Raw genomic sequence first — 23,153 nt, 5'->3', positions numbered from 1 at the left:
AGCATCTTCATCCATTATTCAGAGGTATTGGTAAATGGATGTCCCGTCCATAGTCCCTTTTTTTTCTGCAGGTGTAGTTCATGTGACAGGCATTGTAGAAATAATCAGTACTGCACAGATTCCTGAGACTGCCACGGGGCCGATCTGTGATCTAAATCTGATGCTTCTTTTTGTTTCTGCCTGATTCTGATTGGTCTACATGGGTCAGCGTGTTCGGATGCAGCCAGAAAATAAATATTCAGAAATGAATGACTGAATAAAGAAAAGCTATACAAAATTAAATATACAAAATAAATACAATGTTCTTTATATTAATTACTTACTAACGTTATCGTTAGCAGGTATTCCTAAAGTATTTGACAAATGTATATTTTGACATCATTAAGATTCTTGTGGATATTAACCTGCTGTATTTACTTTGAGCTCATTACTTTTATTCTTGGAAATGAGTAGCTTTCCATGACTCAAAATAATGATGTAGCTTCAGAGAATCCTCTGTTTGAAACAACCAGCTTTCTTCTGATTGGCTGCCTCGTATAAACAGTAAGAAATCAGAAGAGAATTGGCTTAAAGGGGGAGTGGCCTTAAAGTGGCTTGTTTCAGATGGAAGATGAGCTGCTTTGCAACACCTAAAGTTGACCAGTATAGATATGACAATATACATTTAAATGACTGTATCATTGTCAAGCTTAAAGGCTCCTTTTTACTCCTAAGTGAAGAAAACAAGATAATAAACATGCTGTAGAAAAATTGTACAACTATATTTTAAATTTAAGTGGTTAAGAAGAATACTAACTAAATGTGGAAAACTAAAATAAAATATCAAAAAAATATCTACAGTACAAATAAAAAAAAAAACCTTTAAATGTAAACACACAAACTCATATATTCACTCAGCCGTCGTTCACTTAAAAGAATAAATAAATAGATGTTTATTGCAAAGGGCAGTACTATCACAGTGAAGTGAGCAGTGAGGTTTGTCTATGGATGCGTTGTGGTAGCTGTTCGTCTCTCTCTCTACACTCTGCGTGCACCTGGAAAAAGCCGTCAGAGGGAAATGTTAGTGGCTATGGAGTTGGTGACGAGGATTAGTTAGTTCAATCAGCTGCTTAAATCTGACATTTTTGCAGTTGTGATGTCACTGCGTTTCCTTGTTGCAATGCATGGTACAGTAGTCTGGAAGTGAAAAGTCTTGCATTGTGTGCGCTCTAAAGGAAAGCATCGGTTCAGGTGTTTAAAAAGATTCACGGCACCTTCCATTTATTGAATTTATTGAAATTTGCTTCGGGCAGTTTACAGTCGGTCTTTAACCTCCTAAGACCCGAACTCTTCCACGACATGCGTGTTTAATTTCTCTTTGATATTTGGGCATATTGGGGCCCGATGAATGTAAAAACAAAGAATTACCAGATTTTTTTTTTTTTTACCTCATTTTTGTTTTTAAGAAAAATAAGAGCCACATATGAGGATATTCGTTTAAAATTTTGATAGAACAGTAGCAGTGTAATGTCCTCGTAAGTGGATATCAGGCCCATGTAGAGAAAAATTGAGTATTTTGGTCTAAATAACCCAAAATGTGATGTCCACATATGTGGACGCCAGGTCCTAGGAGGGTATATCGCCCAAATCTCTCCACACTACCATATTCCTTGGACCCTCTTTGTAACAGTGTCCTTGTCTTTTGAGTCTCGGTCTGTGTCCGGGGGGTGTCGTGTTCGCTAAATCTGTCCCCTGAGTTTTCATTAGCATTCTCTTTTGTCATTTTCTTTTATGTCGCTCACACTCGTACATCTAATATGTGTACCGGTGTGTACGGCTACAGTAGCCCAAACAGCAGCATAAGTGGCTGCTCCTCCAACGACTTGGCTCCAAATCTATTCCAACAACACGATTGGTTCTGTTCAGGGCTTTTCTCATCGTTGTTGGCTTTTCGTGTCATCTGTCAAAACAGGGAAGATGGGTTCTGTCGACTTTATATTGAACCTATCTCATATTTCTATAGGAGAAAAGTTATTTTGCGATAACTATCATGATGGTTTTATCACCCAAAGCCTAGTACAGGTTCTATAAGGACTGACTCATGCCAAGCAGTTCCAACAGATTACAAGAATAAAAATATGCAACTGGAAATGGTGGATTTGTTAAGAAGAAATAAGCTTAACCCAACCTACCCTTCTTTGCTTGTGATGGGCAGTTGACAGGCTTTGTCGACTCCAGTGTTTTCGGACCAGATGTGTGTTTGCTTGGTGCATAATTCCACCTGTGTGATGATGAAGCAGAGTCCCACATTTTGCTGGAGGCATTTTCATGTCTAGTGGCTTAGTCTTGGGATTTACCAGTAGGGATGGGTACCGGTGTCCGGTGCTATGATGGCACCAGTTCTGACATAAACGGTAGTAACCAGACCGAAAAGCAGCGCACATTTCGGTGCTTTATTTCGGTGCTTTTTTTTCCTGAGCCGTGATACACTTCTAGCCAATCATTTTACGTTTCCGAGGATAGTAGGCGGGTCCAGGTACGTGCGTTCTTTTAGAGCAGAGCTACAGATTAAAAATGCCCAAGGCGAAGCGGTCAAAAGTCTGGCTGTACTTCACAGCAAAATATGCAAACTCAGCAGCCTGCAACAAGTGCTTTAAGCTGATACTGTGATACTGTCAAAGGAGGTAACACCTCAAATCCGATGAAACACCTGGCGACGCATAGCATTTTTTTTAAAAGCCCAGAAATGCGCCGTATGATAGCTTGCTGCGAGACCTCACACCAAGCACATCTACTGTGCGTGGGTTGCCTGTTATCGGACCCGGAGTTAGCAATATCCCCCAAAAACCCCGAAGAGGAGAGTCCTGGCCCCTAGCCCTGTCAGTGTAGCAGAAATGATGACGGATGATGATGCAGCAGCAGCTGTTCTTCTCTGCGTGAGTCGCTTAATGTTGTTCGTGTGTAATTTACGTTGAGTAGGCTAACCACGTTATTACATTAATGCATGTAAGGTGAACTAGCAAACATCATCATAGCTACATGTGGCTGTCTTCTTGTTTGATGGCAGATACTCCCTTCACCCTGGCCAAAAAGGCTAAAATGACCAAAGAAAAAGTGGAAAACAGTTAAACATGAGAGGTTTTGGACAAAGTTTGTGTTTTTTCCATTGATTAAGCACTGCTTCCAGCCAAGAGTGATACCATATATGCCCCATAGCTGCAGAAAAGGCTAACATTGTTATCTCTTTACAAAAAACCAGCTGAACATGAGAGGTTTTTGGACCAATTTTGTGTTCTCCATTCTTTAAGCACCGGTTTGAGCACCGTTTGAGCACCGGCACCGTTTCAAAAGTACCGATTTGGCACCGGTATCGGATAAAACCTAAACGATACCCATCCCTATTTACCAGTATGAAAAATGTACAGTGTGAACTTTTACTTCAGTTCATCCAGGCACACAAAAACCTTACATGGCATTAGGTGACGTAAACTGCATGTGATGCTAATGAGAGCAGAATGTGAACTTGGAATTTGTGATTATTTTCACATACAGGTAGTTTGTGATTGTTAGCTGTTAATATAATTTTACCAGCACCAAACTGAAAAGTTTTAGACAGAAACATTTTTGGCTTCTCAATTGGTAGCAGTTTCTTTTGATTTGTTAATATGCATATCATTTCCACTTAGACTGTTGGAAAATCATTTGGAGGCCATCTGCTCTTTGGCATCCTCTCGCTGGGTTCTGGGTATCGGCTGCTGTGACTATGAATAAACAAGTGCACAGATGCAGGAGTCAGTATCTCTCCCACAGGTCTGTATCTCCTCCAGATCTTTCTGTTCTCCTTTCCCTGTGAGGACAACCACAAATAGCCACATATTCTTCTCAGCTACCTCATTCATTGATAAATTTTGGATATCTGCCCATCTCCTGTGGGTTGAGCACTCATCTCAGCGTCGTGCAAAAGAATGACACGCACTGCATTATTTTTAGCCGTCTCCTACAAGTGGGAACCAGGCCCATGTAAAAAGCACTGCTCTGCTCTGATTGGCTGCCAAGACCTGGAGGGTATTCCATGATGCCTGCCGCAGAGTGACCAGCAGTGGTTTTACCTGCCGACTTGGCACACAGCTTCAGGGCTGAATGGACAAGTTAGTGTATTATTCAGCTTGACAGAGATCAGCAGGAAGAGGCTGTTGGAAGTTTATTGTAGTTTTATCTCTGTATGTGTGTTCGTTGTCCACTTTTGTGTGCATCTGTTTTCATCTCCTCAAAAAAACCCTTGAGTTATTGGCTATGCCATCAATTTTCTTTGAAATACAGTCATTGGGGAAAAAACGTTTCACAGCACTCTTTGCACTTCTGTGAAAAACTAAGTACACTCTTACTGGTTCCACGGGAATTATGAGGGCAAGTAGCAACATGGGGTCGCTAAACAAATGCACTTGAATAGCTGATTATCAGCAACAGCGAACAACTCTATAAAGGCAGAGGTTTTGGCTGTTTGCTGGTCTGGAGTATTCAGGTATGAGCAAATTCATACCACTGTCGCACCATCCAATGCTCAGAGAAACTGCAAAAGCCAAGTGGATGGGTGATGATTTAGCGTTGTTTTGTAGCTGCCGGACCCGAACACCTTGCAGTCACCGAGGTAACCATGAACTCCTCTGTATAACAAAGTATTTAGAGTCAGATGTGAGGCGATCTGTCTGACAGTTAGTACTTGGTTGAAATTGGGTCATGCAACAGGACAACAGTCCCAAGCACAGCAGCAAAACTACAGCTGATTGGCTGAAAAAGAAAGGAATCACACTGTTTTAATGAACCAGTCCAAGTCCCGACCTTAACCTGACTGAAATGACCTTAAAGAGAGCTGCACATAAGTGAATGCCAAATGCAAACTTGACTGAACTGAAGCCATGCTGTTAAGAAGGGTGGGCCAAAATTCCTCCACAGCAATGTGAGAGACTGATAAAGTCAGGGAGAAAACCAGTACTTCAAGTTGTTGCTGCTAAAGATGGCGGTAACTTGTATCGTGGGGAGCATTTTGTTTTTCGCAGGATTGCACAACTCCTGTGAAAACTTCACTTTTCACATTACGCTTTTTTGTTTTAAAGACAAAGGGACTCTTTTCACAATTTTTGTAAGTTTGCCACCACCACAGGGTTTTTAAAATAAAACAATAAAGATGTTAAAGGGATGCAGACTCTCAGCTTTAACTCAAGGAATTTAACAAAAGTAATGGATTACCTGTTTAGGAATTATAGCAATGTGTTTACATACATTTTTAAAGGCACAGAAGTAATTTTATGAGATGATATTTATGTTATAACGTTCACGAAGCAAAAAACATAATCCAAGCAAATAATTTCATTTCATAGGTGCAGTTAAATTCAACAACCGTGTGCATAGGCAGCGACAGAAACACTGTTTTAAACCATATTTGTTTACAATTTGAAAACGTTTGCTGAAATAATTATTAAGTTTGCCCCTTGGTGAGCCAGTTATGAAAACTGGGCTGCTCATTTGACACCCCTGTATCAAGTACTGCAACAGTAATAGGTTTATTAAGAACATTTTGTGCAGCCATATTTTGCACTAACAACATCAAAACCCCTAAGATTCACAGAAAAAATATAAACTTTGCAGAAGAGTATTTTTAGTTTGAATTAAAAGTCTCAAGCTTTTCTAAATTAAGTAATTTATGTCAGTCTTTGCCATTAAAAAGCAATTGTGCACATGCATACTACACATGTAATATTACAATACTGGTAAAAGGAAAAAAGGGCAGCACGGTAGTTAGCATTGTTGCCTCACAGCAAGCAGGTCCTGAGTTCAATTCCACTATCAGGCCCATCTTTCTGCGTGGAGTTTGCATGTTCTCTTCATGTTTGCGTGGGTTCTCTCCAGGTACATTGCCACTGAGTATAGTTAATGGATTCCTTTTTCTACTATATTCATCACACATTAGTTTTTCTTGTCACTGACTGTATGTGTAGAGAGGAGCGAGTCTGTAACCAACTCGTTTTATGGATGCATGGTTCACAAATAGCAGAACCTAGTGTGAGCCTGACCATGCAGGGCCTTTAACCTGCCATAAATTGCATTTTGAGCTCTTAAGAGACGCCTTGATGAGCAGTGTGCTGACTGGGCTCAGCGGTGTCCGGGTGATAAAAGTGCAGGTTGTGCCGCAGCAGGTGCCCGGCACTTTCAGTTAATTGGCTGTCATTTTGCTAACTCACTGTGCAAACTCTTTGAAGCATCACTCCAAGTAGAGACTTCATTAAAATTCTATTTTACCCTTTATTTAGAGGTGACTGTAGAATTATTGGCTTACTCTGTGTATTTATATGTTAACAACAGGAATGAGTCTATTTGATGTTAAAGGGGACCTAATATTTTCATTCCAGCTCTGTATTTTTATTCTTAGACTCCACTACAGTAGCATTGAATGATTCACACTTCACATTTATCACAGTGATTTATATTTTCCTTCAGTGGGCCTTGGAGGAGTTCAGACTTCATCTGAAACCAGCCATTTCAATTACTTCTCCTTGGTAAAAGAAGGCTTGAAAAGCAGGTAGCTGGGTCTTTAATTCCTGAGATGACTATATTAGGAAACTCCTCCTTTTTTGTAAGATTATATAAAGCTAAGACTAGAAACTTTATTTCAGATTTTAGCCAATATTGACAACCGCTATTGGAAAAGTTGATCTGAATAGACAGTATTCAGATAAACAAATGCATTGTGCAATAAAAATAAAAGTTATCAGCTGGTTGTAGTGCAAGTGCAGGTCGAACTGATGAGTGGAAATGATATGCAGGCGGACCAATAATACCAAGGAATTGAGTTACTGACAACTGGTTCTCTACGAGAATCTGTTCACAATCCCTAGTCATGACATTAGAAAGCTGGCTGTAAGCTCAACAGATTTCACAAACCCATTAATGTTGCTTCATAGTGCACCAGCCCTCTGACCTCTTCTCACATTCAACCTGGAACCTCTCAGTTCGTCTGCTGACGAATGCTTGTTTTAGGGTTGAGTGGGGGTAGTCTGTCTGCAGAGAGTTTTTGTTGTCAGTGGAGGCAGTGTATACAATATTTGGTACAATACACTGCAGCCAATGGCGGAGAAGTGTGTTCTAACATACAAAAAGCTAAAGTGAAATCGAGTGTTAAAAACAATGACAAGTGTCCACTGCAGCCACTGTTTGTAGTTTCCATGTAGTATTTTTGGTCTTTTATGGTTTTTCCATGCCTTGCCCGTTCCCGGTGAACTCCCTCCCTATTCCGACTCACTTGTCAACAAATAAGCAATTGACCGACATACATCATCCAAATCCGCTAATGTGCAGTTGTGATTTTGAAGTACTACACAGTTGCAGGTTTGTGGTATGTGAACACTCCTTTCCATTTGCTGTGCAAATGAAAAACACGTATGCAGATGGACACATTTGTGGGACCATTGCGCTTCATCCTCAGGCCTTGGTTCATCTCAGTGTGATGTAGAAAAAGAAAAGCCAGCCAAAGATGTAGCCCGAGACTCCCAGGACAACAAAAGCCAAGCAATGACACAATCAAGACAATCTGGACTTTCCACTATTTTCCAATTTCTGTTTCTAATGCATACACCACAAATAAACAACAAAGCCTCATGGGACTTGATGAGTCAGGAAGTGAAATTTGCCCCATTAGTGATATTGGTTACTATTCCACCTTTAGCCTATGACGATAATGCTGTGTGAATTGCAGTTGATCAACTGTTTCCTCGGTAGGATTTTTATCAAAGTTTAATTATTTACAAATGTAATACAAGTGACAGTTTCTCTATTTGCATCATAACTAAAACACAGTAATTCAGTGACTTGACATTTTCAAGTCAAAGACTCGTGGAAAATAAAAAACGATGAATGAAATCTGTTTTTTGCACATTAATCTAAAAGTTTGGAAATTTCAGAAAACAATGTTAAAAAGAAAAACATTTTTTGACAGGTTTTCTCCACCTTTCTCGCATTTTTTGGTGTTAAAATGCAAGCATACAGTAATATTAAGTCACTCAAACATTCAGTTAGACAAAGAAAATTTGTTTTGGAAGAACTGACAGAAGGAGATTGTGTAAATAATTGAGTTAATTTGTAGTTTAAAATTGATGAATGACATTTACCAAAATAGTTAGCCAAAATAGTCATTTTAGCCAACATAGTTTGTCACTTGAGGGGTTAAAAAAGGATAATTAAAAAAACTAACTCATTCTCAGGTCATAACCAATGGTTTCAATAATGTTTTTGAGCAAACACATCTCCTTTGGTCAAATGTAATTGGTTAGATTCTGTGTGTTTCTATGCAGATATGTTTCTAGAGATGAAGTGTCATGAAACAGTCACCTGGGTTGGTGCTGTCATATGACTGCAGGTTTAAATAGAAGAGGATGTCATCGAGTTCACATACAATGCTGCACGACAACGTTAAAGATTTAAAATGTCTTATGTAACCTCATGATTTCGTCCTCTCTAACCCCTGCTGCTGCTATGTAACAGAAGAATGAGCAGTCTAAAATTACCACATCCATTTGAATAAAGTGTTCACGGCCAATTGAAAATGACAATAGAAATAACAATTGTTCCCAAACACTGCTGCGTAATGTAGGCAAAACCAAGTAAAATGAATAATTTGACATCTTTTTCATACAATGAAGCAGCCGTCTCTCCACAGTCCTCATAGGCCATAATAAAGGCAACACAAAGAAGGACATTAGCATAGTCATTTCAAGACCTCTCTTTTGAGTCCGGCAGCAGATCGGGACCTGAGTGCGCTGCTCTTAAAATGAGCCCACTGGGTCTTTATTAACAGGTTCAGGTCTGCTGGTGAGAGCCACGTGGAGACGGTTTGGGTGAATGAGGCTGCTGCTGCTGTCAGAGCTATGTGTTGTAAATAGTGGGCCATTTGCACAAGAGCAACTTGCACTCTCCATCTACTTCAATTAGAGTGTGAGGGTAATCAATAGGCTTCAGACACTGAAGAAAGAGCTTTGCTGAATAGCCTAAATGTCAAGATGAGCCATTTGCACAGTCGGCCTGGAGTTTGAGGGGGATTTCATCAAACTATCAAAGTAGATGATAGCAGTAAAAGTGGCCTCATTGCCTTCACACAGGGACTATCCTGTTTGTTATGTAGTATTATCAGGGCATCGTGTACTTTTACACATCTAGACAAACTTCTCCAGCCCATCTGGTGGGAATCGTTCGTGAGCCAGCTGAGAGACATCATCTCTATGGCATGTCCTTTATGCGCCCATGAGTCTCCTTCCAGTTGGACATGCCCAAAACACAGGTGATGTCCTGGTCAGATGCCTGAACCATCTCAGTTGGCTCCTTTCGATGTGGAGCACTGGAAGCTCTGTAGCCGACAGACTTGGAGGTCCCAAAATGTATTTCTGTCACTTTGTGTGTGGCTTCAAACCACCACTCCAATGTGTCACCAATCGATGCAGCCAAAGGAATCACGTCATCTGGAAAAAGCAGAAATGGGATCCTGTGATCGCCAAATCTAACACTTTTTTTTTTGTCGTACCTAGAAACTTTGTCCTTAAAAATTTGGACATGTGAAAAAAGTTCAGTCCTGGTGTCCAACATCCAATAGAAATGAGTCTGACTTAGCTTTGCCAGCAATGCAAGCATTCATCAGTTTTAGCACTTTTTTAAAAACCTTACCTGTTGAGTTTCATTTCACAAAGACTAACTAGGATTGTAACAGGCGATACATTTTACATCTAGACTTAAGATGTACATAAGAATTTATCTATATCAGAAAGCAGTTTCATCACTAGCTTAAGTATAAAAGCATGAAAAAAGTAACAGTATACAACTCTGAGTAGAAAATGTATATCTTGTGGAAGAATAAAGAAATTACAGAGACGGTAAATAGTTGAGCTGGGATGTCGGTGCTTAATAAGACAATCAGGGTAGTTTTTATGTCCTCATTCCTGTTTCCCATACACCAGAGAGTTGCAGGAACACTGTTTTTTATATGAATGATCTTTAATGTCATTGTCCTTGGTACTATCAACAATACTAACTAGGTACAGAACTAGAACATAAACATCCCAAAATACAAAAGGATTTTGGTGTCTGGGTCCATGACGGGTACAATGAAATCCAGCTGGGCTTTCTTTTTCTAACGAATTAATCATAAAATAAATGTAAAGTCGCGGCATCAGCAGATGAGAACAGCAGCATTATACACGATTTGGCCAGAGTGAAGTGTCTTTATTTCTGTTTGTATTGACGTGTCAGAGTATTTCTGACTCATGTTTACAGTCAGTTTAAGCAACAGCCCTGAAAATGATCCCAGTTTTTAATCGCTACCAGTCTCGATCATGGTGGCCCGTTAATAACTAGACTTATTAATTAATAAACAAACACTGGAAATGACCCATAATTTAACATAACATATCAGATATCATAGCTGCGGATCACAACATGACTAAATAAAGAATTAGGTATTAAACAGTCCTGTGAATATTTGGGTTTGCCCTCAGAAAAGTGGCTGTTACTTAGAAACATCAGATCAAAACATTTGAAGCAAATATACAAGAAATAGATAAGTTTAAGTATAGGTATAAGTAACGGAATACAAAACTTGTATAAAATAAAGGTAAATGCAGTCATTTAAGGACATTGTTTACATTTGCATTGGTAATATGTTCTTTATTTTTGTGGAACAGTCTAATTCTAAAGGCTAGGTCTGTTCTAACCCTGCACGTCTCTGTTACGCCGCCCCCTGGTGTATTTTTGGCTTGTAGTCGAGCGGTTTAAATTGCAGTTGAACTTTTTATTTCATGTTGTCCTTCATTTTGAAATTTAATAAGCTACAGTTTCTCTCTGTGATCCCTCTGCGCCACGAGAACGCACCTCTATTAGAACCTGAATGAAAAGAGGTTATTGCTGTCATCGCTGCTGCAGCTTTAGCAGCGGCTTTTTTTTTTTTTTACATTTGTATGTCTGACTAGAGCTACTAATCACGCGAATCCCATCATAATCTCTAAAACGGTGTTAATAGCAAAAGAGGATGAAATGATTATGAGGAGGAAATGCTCAGAAATGCAGAGCTAATTCTGAAATGTAATCAAAAATCTGCCTTGTTAATCATTTCTTTTTAGCCTAACAGAAGATCCACTAAATTATTGCAGCCGTGAGCGTAACTAAGCTTCCTGTTTCCCTGGTAATTAAATTCACACAAACAGACCTGCAGTTACATCTGAAGATACTGACAAAAATTTAACTAACGCTAAGTGCAGCCTTTTCAGAGGGGGAGAGGGCTGTAGGAGGGATTGGGAAGTGTTTTTGTTTGCTTGACATCCTGTTTATGAGAATGAGTGTCCATCATTATGCTGCCGCCTCCAGGACAAATTAAACTGGGATGTGGTGAATGTTCCCTCTGTGGGAACAAAGATGAAGAAGAAGTGTCTGTTCAGATTTACTCGAGTCAGAGGAAGAAATAAGGACGTGCTGTCTGTCCCTGAGTTTTGAAAGCAGTGACTGAGAGGCTCACAAAGTGCTGTCTCATGCTGCTCAGCGGTGGCTCAGGATGAGTCAGCAGCGAGGATGCTGGATCAAACTCAGTGTCCTAATGTTTTTCTCCCTCTGATAAGCGTTCATGTGAAGGCTTCAAATGCCCAGGGCAGAAATGGTGACTGAAAACTCCACAGTTCACCTGACTGTTTCCCATAAACACACACGCATACCATGTTATGAGATAAGTGACATTCTTTTCCTGCTTTCTCATCTCTCCGTTTGTACATCACTACTTCTTCTCCTCGCGTTTTAGTCCCTCCCACAGGTGCGAGCAGAGGAGCCAAGGAGAGAGGAATCGAGGCAACGGCATTTTAAAGTGATGTCAATTAAATATGACATTTGGCACAACTGCATGATAAGTTGGGCTTTATGGCCTAAGTACGTCTGTATTTTATGATGTCAGGCTCAAGAGCGCTCATTGCGTTTTTATATTCAGGGCTACTTTTAATTGGCAGTTTGCCATCCTGTGACAGGACAGCATGGTTTGAAAGGAGCTTGTGGAATACCCACAAGCTCAAATCTAATGTTTTGTGTTTCTTGATGCACATTTCCCACAATTATTGTTTATATTTATCAATTAAATTAATAATTTGTACTTTAAAAAGACAGAAGATGGAGGTTTTCCAGTGTTACTTCTAACTAGGATATTAATGTAAAAGACTTTATCTGGTTAAGTTTAAACATTAAAACTGCTGTGGGTACCTGGCTGCCTCACTTTAGGCTATTGTCCTACACACTGATGTTTGTATTCTAACTAGGACACACAAGATCTTCTTTTACTCTTTAAGTATGATAGCAAAGCTGAAAATCAGCCAAAAAGCATTTCACTGTGATCTCCACAGTGATCATACTGGAAACGCTGGTGGTGGCTGGAAGGGTGCAACGTGCTCAACGTGTTAGCTGTTGAAGACCATGCTGTGGATGCAGGGCTGAGGTCATTATGCACTCGCCTCTAACATCATTCTGTGTTAGTAGCGTAATGAAGTTGTTTCTATCCCGGACGCAGTTTTTCCACTTTATCATCGTGCTCATGAAATTAAAAAAGTCTGTATTTCCACTTCTCACAACTTTGCTTGACCTTTTTCCTTCTCCCTGCACACAAACTGAAATCAGCTGATCGTTACGTAAGTGCACAGGAATAACATGGCACATCTGACACTTTATTTCTGTCCTCAGCTCATGTAGATATTTGAAGACCTTTGTAACACAACTTATGACATAAATGTAGCCACGAGTGTTGAATTTAATGCAGCAAGGCATCACATAACTGCGTCACAGCGTTACCTGTATGTGATCATAGTAACCCCTTATTATAATTTGATATAAATGAAAATAACGAGTTGTTTAAAGAGTCCTCCTCCCTCCCTGCTTGGTATGTTCCAGCTGTGTGCCACGCCTCTGTTATACCCGAAGGAACAGTAAATGACTGTAAATGATCTACCTGTTGATCCTGGATTATAACTCCTCTGACAACCTCCTCCATCCTCCAAATGCATTTTAGGACCGAAACATCCTTTAGTGTGGCACAGAGACGTGGCTTTCCAGGTCACGGGCAGGAAAGAGGACTGAGAGAAATGAGAAAAATCTGTTGTTTCCCTTTTTCTGGTCTGTGTGTCAGTTTTCTTTGCTTCAGCGGATTTCATCCATTCGTCATCTTCATCTTTCAGAAGTCTAGACACGGTGGTGTCATCTTCTCCAAATATAAAAAATCTGTCCAGTAGTTTTGAGTCTACCCCCAGGTGCCCTCCCAGTTCTCACTTTGTTAATTACTTTCTTTTCGGTTTTGTCATTATTCTTATTTTTGTCTCTTTTTCACCTCTGTTCTCCTTCCTCTTGCCTATAATCCGGAAATCAATCACAATGAGCCATGTTGAAGGATGTCTCGATTCCTAATATTCATCAGGAATATCTCTTCCACTAATCCTTATTATGGTCGCAGGGGAGCTGGAGCCTATCCCAGCTATCATACGGCAAGAGGTAGGGTACACCCTGGCCAGATCACCAGTCTGTCGCAGGGCTAACACAGAGAGACAGACAACCATGGTGGATTTCAAAGTAGGACCTTCTTGCTGTGAGGCAACAGTGCTAACTGCTTCTCCACAGAGCTGGTTGATTCCTAATTATAATACTTACAAACTAGCATTATTACTGACTAACATTCCAAGATTTTAAAATTTTACTTGTAAAGCATTAAATGACCCTGCTCAGTACCATGCCAGTGTGTCTGGGTGTGGGATTGGTGAAGGGGCTTTGCTGGTTATTCCAAGGTCTTGGCCACCAAACAAACATAAACACAATGGTAGCGTCTTGCCTTGACACTCTTTTGTTGAAAGACGATGAGTATTTGATATGTGGAAATGTTTTTATGTTTATTATCTTGGTTTCCTATTATTTGCCCTGCCATCAGCCTTCATAGTCTTTGACTTCATATTGTACAGTGGACTAGATGAGTCATGATGGAGTTTTAATTACCAATAAAGCATGACTGAATTAGCAGAGCTTGTTAAATTAGATGGCATCTTAAGTAAGTTAGATGATATATTGATAAATTAGCATGAGATCATTAGCATAATCAGTAGCTACGCTGTAGATCCTGCCTTGCAGATAAGGAGACCAAGTGAGGGCACAGACACATGCAATTAGTCTGCCTAATTAAAACTCTCTCTGCAAACAATTGCAACTGGGTGCCCATTTGATGAACTGTGAATATAAGACAGATTATGTTTACTGAGCGAGCTGGTGCATTTATTTCTCATGAACCTGGCAGGGCAGCAGCAAAAAATCTTGTTGCATAGCTTCACTGAGGGTATACAGCATATAGATGAGCAGCTATGAGGTTACAGATGAGCAGTTTAATAAGATTAAGTGGTGGACCTCAAAAATTTAGCCAAGCCATGCAGTTGTTCTGAAAGAGGAAACTATCCATACAAACTGTTTTTTGTAGCAGCCAATAAACAAGTTTAATTCTGCAGTGCTGGTAGACATTTTAATCCGGGAGTGTGTGGATACTGACTCAGTGTTAGAGCCTCCAGTGGACATTAGTGGGACTGCAGTTTTTCTTACTTTGACGGATTCATCTGCTTGTTTATCTCTGGTTACTATCTGTCTTTATTCATAACCTGTGGATCTGAGTGTTGTGAGGCCACTCTAATAGCCATTTGCCCCCGCACACTTTGTTAAATGTCAGGTTTATTTATACAGTTATATTTTATACTCTTTGATATTGCACCATCCACAGTCTGTAACACACTTGCTGACCAGTGGCTTTTCAGACTGAACCGTAGTGCATATCACTGTATGAGTGAGATGGTATGAGCTGGCTCTTTACCATCTGCACTGCTGCTAAATGCATACAAGAAGGGGGGCGTGATTGATTCCTGTCGGCTTTTGCTTTTCCCCATTCTCCATCATTAATAAACCCATTGAGGGAAAACAAAATTTGAAAACCATTTGTGCTATTTATCAATAAGTCAGTAATTTCTAACCAGCCTTCTTTTCTGGACCTCAAAATATGACTTATGATCCTAAAATGATGAATGAATCATTGAAGAGATTTGAAATGAGTTTTTCATCCATTTATCAGCACATAACATGAAACAAACATCAGACCTGTCAGACACATTCGGGGACATGTAGAACATCTTTAATGCAATTCATGAAGTCATTCATGCTACAAAAGAAATGTAGGGCAGGCATTTTTAGTAAACACTGTTATTGTACATTATTTTAAACATGTGATGAAGATGTTTAGGGATACTTTGGTGTAAAAGAGACATAGGTCTTTGTTATAACAATCGCTGATAATGGAAGCCTTTATTGAGTTCAGTTCCTTTGAAATAGATTATTAAGTTATAACTGATGCTCATACTACTGACAGAGGTAGGCAGGTGGATCACAACACTGTGAACCTGCAGTACATGGTTTGTTTTGTGTTTTGTTTACTCTCGCTTTCTTTAACTGTAAGTTAGGCACTGAAACTATTCTGTTAGATTTTGCTTTTATGCTTAACAAATAGCCAGTTAGGAGTGAGACCAGTGTTAATATGGATATCACAACACAGCTACAGGACACGTTGTGATGGCAGGCGTATTTGACTACCAGGGGAACTTAGACTTGTTTTATTTTGCATCCAAAGCCCATTTTTATCTCAGGTGGACCAGATCAGTAAAATTATACCCTAAAAATCATTCTTTAAAACCAAAGAAATGCAAGTACAGCTTTATTGAATCATCTGTTTGAAAAACGGATTATGAACAATTGGAGTGCAGTGCCAGCCTGTCCCAGGTGGACCCCACCCTTCACCATATGACAGCTGGGATAGACTCCAGCCTACATTTTTAGATTCTCATTTTTATTGAAAAACTGAACATATTAATGATTTCACTGCAATTTTCAAGCTTTGCAAAGTGGAACAGATTGGACCCTTTGAGGAGCCGGTCCTTAAACCTTCACTGTAAGAAGGTTGAGACTCGATATTATATTATGTAAAGTGTCATAGCTGATGAAATGATAATTGCATTCTCATTAGATTACATTACAAAGCACACTATGTTTTAAACTGTATAAGGTATTTGATATTAAAAGAACTAAAGCGATTTTATTAACAGCTAATATTTATTCTCTTGCAAAAATCCAGAAAATTGGATATTGATCATTTAACATTCACTTTGACTGTAGCTAGGAAACATAATCAAGCAGCTTTACGGTTATTATCACTTTTTGATTGGTGCACAAAAATGCATGAAATCAGAGATCGAAAAGCATCAACACATAACAAACCAGTCTCCTCTAATCCCATGTTGAGAAACAGGTTTTTCTGCACTTTATAAAGCAGGAAAGTTGGAGTTTATGAATCTGCTTGCTGGCCGTGCCGATTGCAGATGTTTTTAAATGTCAGTAAAACTCATTGAAGCCTCAGATAATGGCACTGTGGATGACTTTTCGTCCAGGTTTCCTATCATTTTATAGCAATTTCCTTGCATCTCATCTTCCTGTTCCCCTGACTTCGTACATCAGATGGGAAGTATATGTGTTGGGGAACACCTAAATTCTAGTAGCAGCAGCATTGTAATTATATTCACACCCGATGCCCCTGCTGACCTCCTGGTCACCCCAAACACACACTAATGAGCTCCCTGGGCAGTCGTGACAGCCATGGTAGAAACCACAACTACTAATACTGCTGTTACACTCGCTGAGAGCCTGAATGCTGGAACACAAAGCCCCTCATCTGTCATTTAATGCATTCTGTCTTTTTCTTGTCTTGCAGTTGGAAAGACGTCTTTGATCACACGGTTCATGTATGACAGCTTTGACAACACATATCAGGTAGGTGCTGCAAGCACAGGCTGAATGGTTTGGCTCTAATAATTATCCTGATGGATCAGTGACACTGGGCTGCAGGCATTTCCTTTGATAGTGAAACATAAAGCTGGGCGTAAATCGATAAGTTGAAGACAGAAACTTAGAACAAATAAGGCCTAAGTAAATTAGATACTGCGATAATAATGAAGGAAATTAATACACAGCAAATACAAATTCTTCTCTTTGTGTAAAATAAGGAAATTATGGCCATCAGTGATTTTAAAAAAGACACCTTTGAACTGAAGATCAAGAGCTCTTTGAATCCCTGTAAGCAGCCTAATCTCACTCGACATCCTAAAAGCAAAATAGTACTTTTGCAGCTACAGCACTTCCAGAGCTCTTTGTGAGCATCTGCAAAGCACCCTTAAATAAAACCTGCAGCTTTATTGCTTTATAAACAAAAAGTATCTACTTACATAGTAATAAAAACAGAATTAAAAATAAATCTCGCAAAACTATTCTGTCCGCCCTCTCTGATAGTTTAAGAGGGAGTCTTGCTGCTCGCTAAGGCTCTTTTATGGGGGAGTTTACAGAATTATGAGCCTGAGTAATATATGGAAAAACTAAATCTGATTATCTGAAGAAAACCTGACTACGTCACGACAAGACAGACGAAGAGGAAGACTTTTTTGTTGCTGAATAGTGTTGATCATATACATTATTAGCATTATTGTTTTGAAGCATGACTTTGCATATATGTAGAAAACAAAGCTTTGCATTTCATGTGAACTTCAGGTCATTTTCTAAGACAAACCGTTTCCATCAGGTATAAAATTAGCCTGCAGACTCTGCAGAGCTCCAGCAAAGTTAATAATGTTCTGCCTCTAAAACTGGAGACCTGCGGCTTTGATCCCACAGGCATGTGTTAATCTGCTACTGCCTTTAAATTATCTACAGCAGCCTCTAAAGAATTCCTCAGTACCTGATCTAACCTTCTTCCACACTACTTCCATCTACCTTTACTTTTTTGTCCTACAAATTCAAATAATTTGACACACAGAAGAATGATGTTGTTGCTTAAATGTTACAAAAACAAAGGACCAAAAATGCCAAACATGGATCTCAAAGGCAGTCACCATTTCAAATCCTCCAGCCTGATAAGGTTTTCTCTCCATTATTGTAGGGTCTTTACCTTGCAATGTAAAGCACCTAGAGGCAGCGTTTGCTGTGATTTAAGACAATATAAATAAAATTGAATTCAATTCAATAAAATTTTTCTTGACTAAAAGCAAAAACAGGAAACACAAATCCCAGTGAAGTACAATTTAACGGGAAATCCAGACAACTGAACATGAGGAAATAAATTAGAGGGGCAAAATAAATTGACAAAGGAAAGGACAAACTAATATATATACACTCACAGGACTGATTACCCAATAAGGTATCAGTGGAGACAGTTAAGATGATTATAAAGGCCAGAAGATACAGATAGTTACAAAAAAAAAGAGTTTGTCTTCCTGCTTTATTTTTGGAAATTGAGGCAATAAACTATAAAAGCAATCAGTAAGGTAAATTCAAGCATAATAAACTATCACCATGAAACAACATGCAGTCACTTCAACTTCTGAAGTACACTCTTGGACCTGATCAGCCAGTGGTACGAAAGGTACATCCATTATTCACTGGGATGTACTTTGGAATATCAGTTCAGTTCAACTTAATTTTTTTCATATAGCACTAATTCACAACAGCCACCTCAAGGTACTTTATATTGTAATGTTAAACTCTACAGTATTAAAAAGAAATCAGCTTTGCAACATATGAAAAAAAGGAAATGTATTTGACTCTAAGCAGGCCAAAGAAAATTACAGAATAATTAACATTCTCTGTTAGGTAAGTCTGGAAACTAGTAAGTGAGGCCATATGCTCAGAAAAGTCAGCGTCTTGGATTGGATGCTAAATAGATCAATGAATAGATATAAGGAAATATCTAATAATTTACAAAGCAACATCCAGATGAGCAGAATGAGAACTCAACAGAACGGAAAAGCCAAACAGCTTATTTACCCAGTAAAATCATCCCCATATTCACATAGTTTTTTCCCTTTTGTTTTCTGTTTATTGTTTTTTGCGTGTACAATGACAAACAGATTTTGATTTCCTCTGTGCAGTTATTTCACAGTGGTTAGTCTCTTGACTGTAATGCTGTAATTTTTACACTTGGTTCTAACAGCTAGATTATGAAACATCCTGAATGCATGGTGTTTTTGTCTGACTGCAAACTACTTCTGAATATTTGCGGTTAATGCATGTTGCCTTGCTCTGTACATAGTTTGAACTGTTTTAGGCTCAAATAAGTCATTAAATTGACGTGTTTTAAATTTCATAAATGGTGAGTTAGAGGGTGTTAATGATTCTTACGGCTCTTTTTGTAATATGTATGTTGATTATGTATGCATGTGTATATGTATGTTAGCTGAATATTTGTCTTGTAGATGTTTTCCCATACTTTCACACAATATGCCATATATATGGAAGCATGAAGGAACAGGCTGCATAGTGATTCTTGGTTTATGTAAACTTTTACTTATATAGTATTGTGACTGATTTAGATATGTTATTTCTAATTTTGTTGATGTATTGTTCCCAGCATAGTTTATTGTTGAAATTTAATTTCATTTACTTTTTCTAATTCAGTGTAATTTATCATAATTTTCCTATTGCTGTGCGCTGAACGATTTCCAAATATCATGTATATAGTTTAACTTAAGATTATTTTTCTTTTATATGCTATTTTAACAGAATAGCATATATTTAAACCAGGTCTTTAATTTACTTAATTCATTAATTTAAGTCCTTAAATTAGTAAATTACGCTGGTGTCATCTGATAGTTTGCAGTGTTATAGAAATTACACAGATGTCATTAATGTTCAAAATAAACAGCAGTGGTCTTAAAAAAGAGCCCTGAGGAACCCCACATGTCACAGTTTTAATGTTATCAATTTGGTTCTGATTTCCAAGATTACTTTTCACCCATGATAGTACAACCCCTCCCATACATATATACATATATTTCTACTACTAATTAAATAATTTACTAAGAACTCTCCAGTAGTTCATCATAGTAACAGTCTGGTCCACCATGTTTTCCATGTAATTTTTATATGAATTGAATAAACACCACATAAGGTATTAAAGACAGATATTGATGGGAGATGATGTTGCTGTTTGACATTATCCATTTTATTATATTATCCATGTTGGTGGGTTTTCTTTGCCCTTTCTTCATTATGCTAACCCTCCAAAAGGGAGAACGACAAGTCTCTATTCTTCAGTGTTCGCATTAGTTCTGTGCTGTGCTGTAATGAGATTTGGGTGGCTCATTGAGTGTGGATTAAACTGTCTGTGTTAGCTCTGTGATGCTATATTTTTAAACTCATAAGTCATGAAAGTCTACAGAGCCAGACATTTCACACTGATTGCTGGGGCTCATGTCTTTTTCGGTCTTTAAGCTACTGAGTCTCCGTGGTGCACAGTCATTTCTTTAGTTTCATTCTCACAAATTGCAGTGGAAGAAGCTCATATTTGGCTAAGGTTGGCTGTGGAGTTTTTTTTATGACGTCTTAGTGTGTCCTGGGAAAAGGGGATTCATTTGTTTGTTCATCCATGCTAATAACATGCCAAATCCTCTGGATAATTACCTTCATCCAAATGCCACTCCATAGCTTTTAAGCTAGTTTTTGTAGTACTTACTTTTAATTAAGAGTGGGTGATCCGAGGAGTGTGAATCACCTGGGATGAGGATCTCCGAGGTTGTAGTTCTCTGCCAGAAAATAGTGGGCTGCCTGCTCTGAGAAAGGTCTGCATAGGACTGCTTGTGTGAAAAGAAAACATTTAATTTTCAGCACAGAAATTATGGTCCATCCACCACTGACAATCCTAAATGGGGGATAAGGTTTTTATTTATTTACATGGTGCTTTTCAAGAACAAAATTCGGAAAGTCCTTTGCAATTCTGCAAAGGGAACAAAGATGTCAGTGACACAGATGACAACTGTCTTTGTTTTGTTTTGTTTTTTTGTCTACAGCTATAAGAGGTCATTTTTTTGTCACTAATCAGCAGGCTAAGCAGGAAAGCCTTTTCCTCCTGCAACATTTTCCATTTCCTCCTGTGGGAAGAGAGAAACTTGACTGGCCTCCTTCTGCGGCCCTGCTGGGAGGGGACAAAGGCATTCTTAAGCCAGCTGAGACTCCCCTGAGTCTCCTCCCTGGGTTCCAAAAACACCTCAGGTGGGAGGCGTCTAAGAAGTATCCTATTTAGAAGCTGAACCACTCCACTGCTTGTTCCAGTGTGGAGGTGTAGCGGCTCTCAGCCGTCTGACACATTCTTATTTCAGTCACTACTCACAGCCATAGGTGATTGGTAGGAATGTAGTTCAACCAGTAAATCAACAGCGTTGCTCTTTTCACCGTAACAGACCAGTGCAACCTCTGCAGATCTCCATCTACGCTCTTCACCCCACACATAAACAAGACCTAGAGATACTAGAAGGCACATCATCCCCAAACCAGAGTGGGCACTTCACCCGACTGAGAACAATGGCTTCAGACTGCGAGGTGCTGATTCTCATCCTGGCTGCAAAGCGCCCCAGCGGGAGTACAGGTCGTCACTCGGTGAAGCCAGAAGGACCACATGATCCACACTAAAAGCAGATCACCGAGCTGGAAACCCTCCACCCCCTGGGGGGTCTCTTGTTCATGGCTCCATAAACACTATGAATCTGAGACAACAGGCAGCTTTGGCACAGTCCAGGGCCCTCTGGAAAAAGGCTGCCTTGCATCAAGGCCACTGCAGAAGATTTGAGTTCTGAATGCAGCAGGAGAAATTATGAATTTGAAATCTAACAGCCGTCACAGTCGGTGCTAAGTGCAGTAATTCTGAGAAACGTGTGTGTGTGTGTGTGTGGGGTGGACATGCTTCTGACGAAAAATAACTGTACCATCTTTATGGTGCCTGAATGGACAGACACCATTCCTTCCCCCATGCTTCTTCAGACATGGTAGGCAAACAGATGCTGGGCTGATAGAATCTGCTTATTTAATAAGCTCCCCATATGCTGTTTAATGTCAGTCTCTGCCCCTCTTTGCTGTAATGGCAGCAGGCAGAGAGAAATATAAAAAAAAATCAGGTTATCAAATTTGTGCACAAGCTAAAATCATTTGAAAGTCCTTGTTGATGGTGCGTTTTTTCCTTTGTTTTTTTTTCTTTTTTAAAGCTAGTGTATTAACCATTTTGTTTCAGATGCCACAACCTCAACTATGTAGCCACAGATCAAAGCCAAAGCTAAAAAGTCTTCCCCAGATGCATTTGTGTGTGTGTGTGTGTGTGTGTGTGTGTGTGTGTGTGTGTGTGTGTGTGTGTGTGTGTGTGTGTGTGTGTGTGTGTGTGTGTGTGTGTGTGTGTGTGTGTGTGTGTGTGTGTGTGTGGTTGCTGCCCTCCTCTGCCCGTGTCTTAATGCCTCTTGTTTCCCGCCTGGCTCGGTGACAGGTAGGGCTGTAAATGATTTTGCAGACTCAACTCCAGAGACAACGGAGTATTAATTAAAATTCAGCGCACATTAGTTGAGTGTGAGTGTTTATGCGGCTGCTCAGCGGGGAAGCTAGATTTGCCTGGTGAGGGTGGAAAAACGATAAGAATACAGCCCGTAGGAGACATCTGTCCCGATGAGCAGATTTAAGAAGTCGTGGTTTCACTTGCTTTTATTTTCACGCGTTAGATTTGAGCAGATCCAGTTGAGTCTTTTGAAGTAAGAGCTTAAGTAAAGTCAGAGACAGAGGGCCATCAGGAAGATGAAACCGAGCGTGGCGGTGGCTTTAGTCAGCAGGAGGACGTGAGCGAGGTGAGCTACATTTGCTGCCTCTAAAGCAGCAGCCTCCCATCAAGCAGCCATCCAGCCGCGAGAGAGACAGAAGCAGGCGTCCGCACCGCCTGGTAGCACATGCTAAAGGGCTCAGAGGCCTCTGGGAGCAGAGCGCTCCTGTCGGCTGTGGTGGAGCTGTCACTCAGCCCCGACTGCCAGGCTGTGATTGCATCTGTCTGCTGTGCCCAAATATACAGCTGCTTAGTGTAGCAAGGGGTGAATCTGATTTATTGGACAATTCATATTCGGTGTCGTGGGGAGGGTCTAATCACAGATGGATAGAAGCTGACATATTACTTTTTTGGTGCTTCTTTGGCATCAGTATTCCAAATTTGTTCATCCATCCATCCATTTTCTTCCACATATCTAATTCAGGGT

The 23,153-nt window shown here is 39.7% G+C and overlaps 1 protein-coding gene across 2 annotated transcripts in view; it reads left to right on the top strand.

Moving 5' to 3' along the window:
* The window catches only part of rab6ba (RAB6B, member RAS oncogene family a), a 67,742-nt gene that overhangs the window by 14,419 nt on the left and 30,170 nt on the right, over nt 1-23,153 (top strand). For both annotated transcript variants that reach the window (XM_085397749.1, XM_085397748.1), the window contains exon 2: nt 16,820-16,878. In XM_085397749.1, the coding sequence (XP_085253875.1) occupies nt 16,820-16,878 (59 nt within the window). The remainder of the gene's footprint in view (nt 1-16,819; nt 16,879-23,153) is intronic.

The sequence above is a fragment of the Rhamphochromis longiceps genome, linkage group LG23 (assembly GCF_057381845.1).
Source record: "Rhamphochromis longiceps isolate RC_006_pf linkage group LG23, R_longiceps_female_GT1.1, whole genome shotgun sequence".
Taxonomy (NCBI): domain Eukaryota; kingdom Metazoa; phylum Chordata; class Actinopteri; order Cichliformes; family Cichlidae; genus Rhamphochromis; species Rhamphochromis longiceps.
The sequence above is the reverse complement of the archived record's forward strand: the minus strand, read 5'-3'. Positions and strand labels throughout refer to the sequence as shown.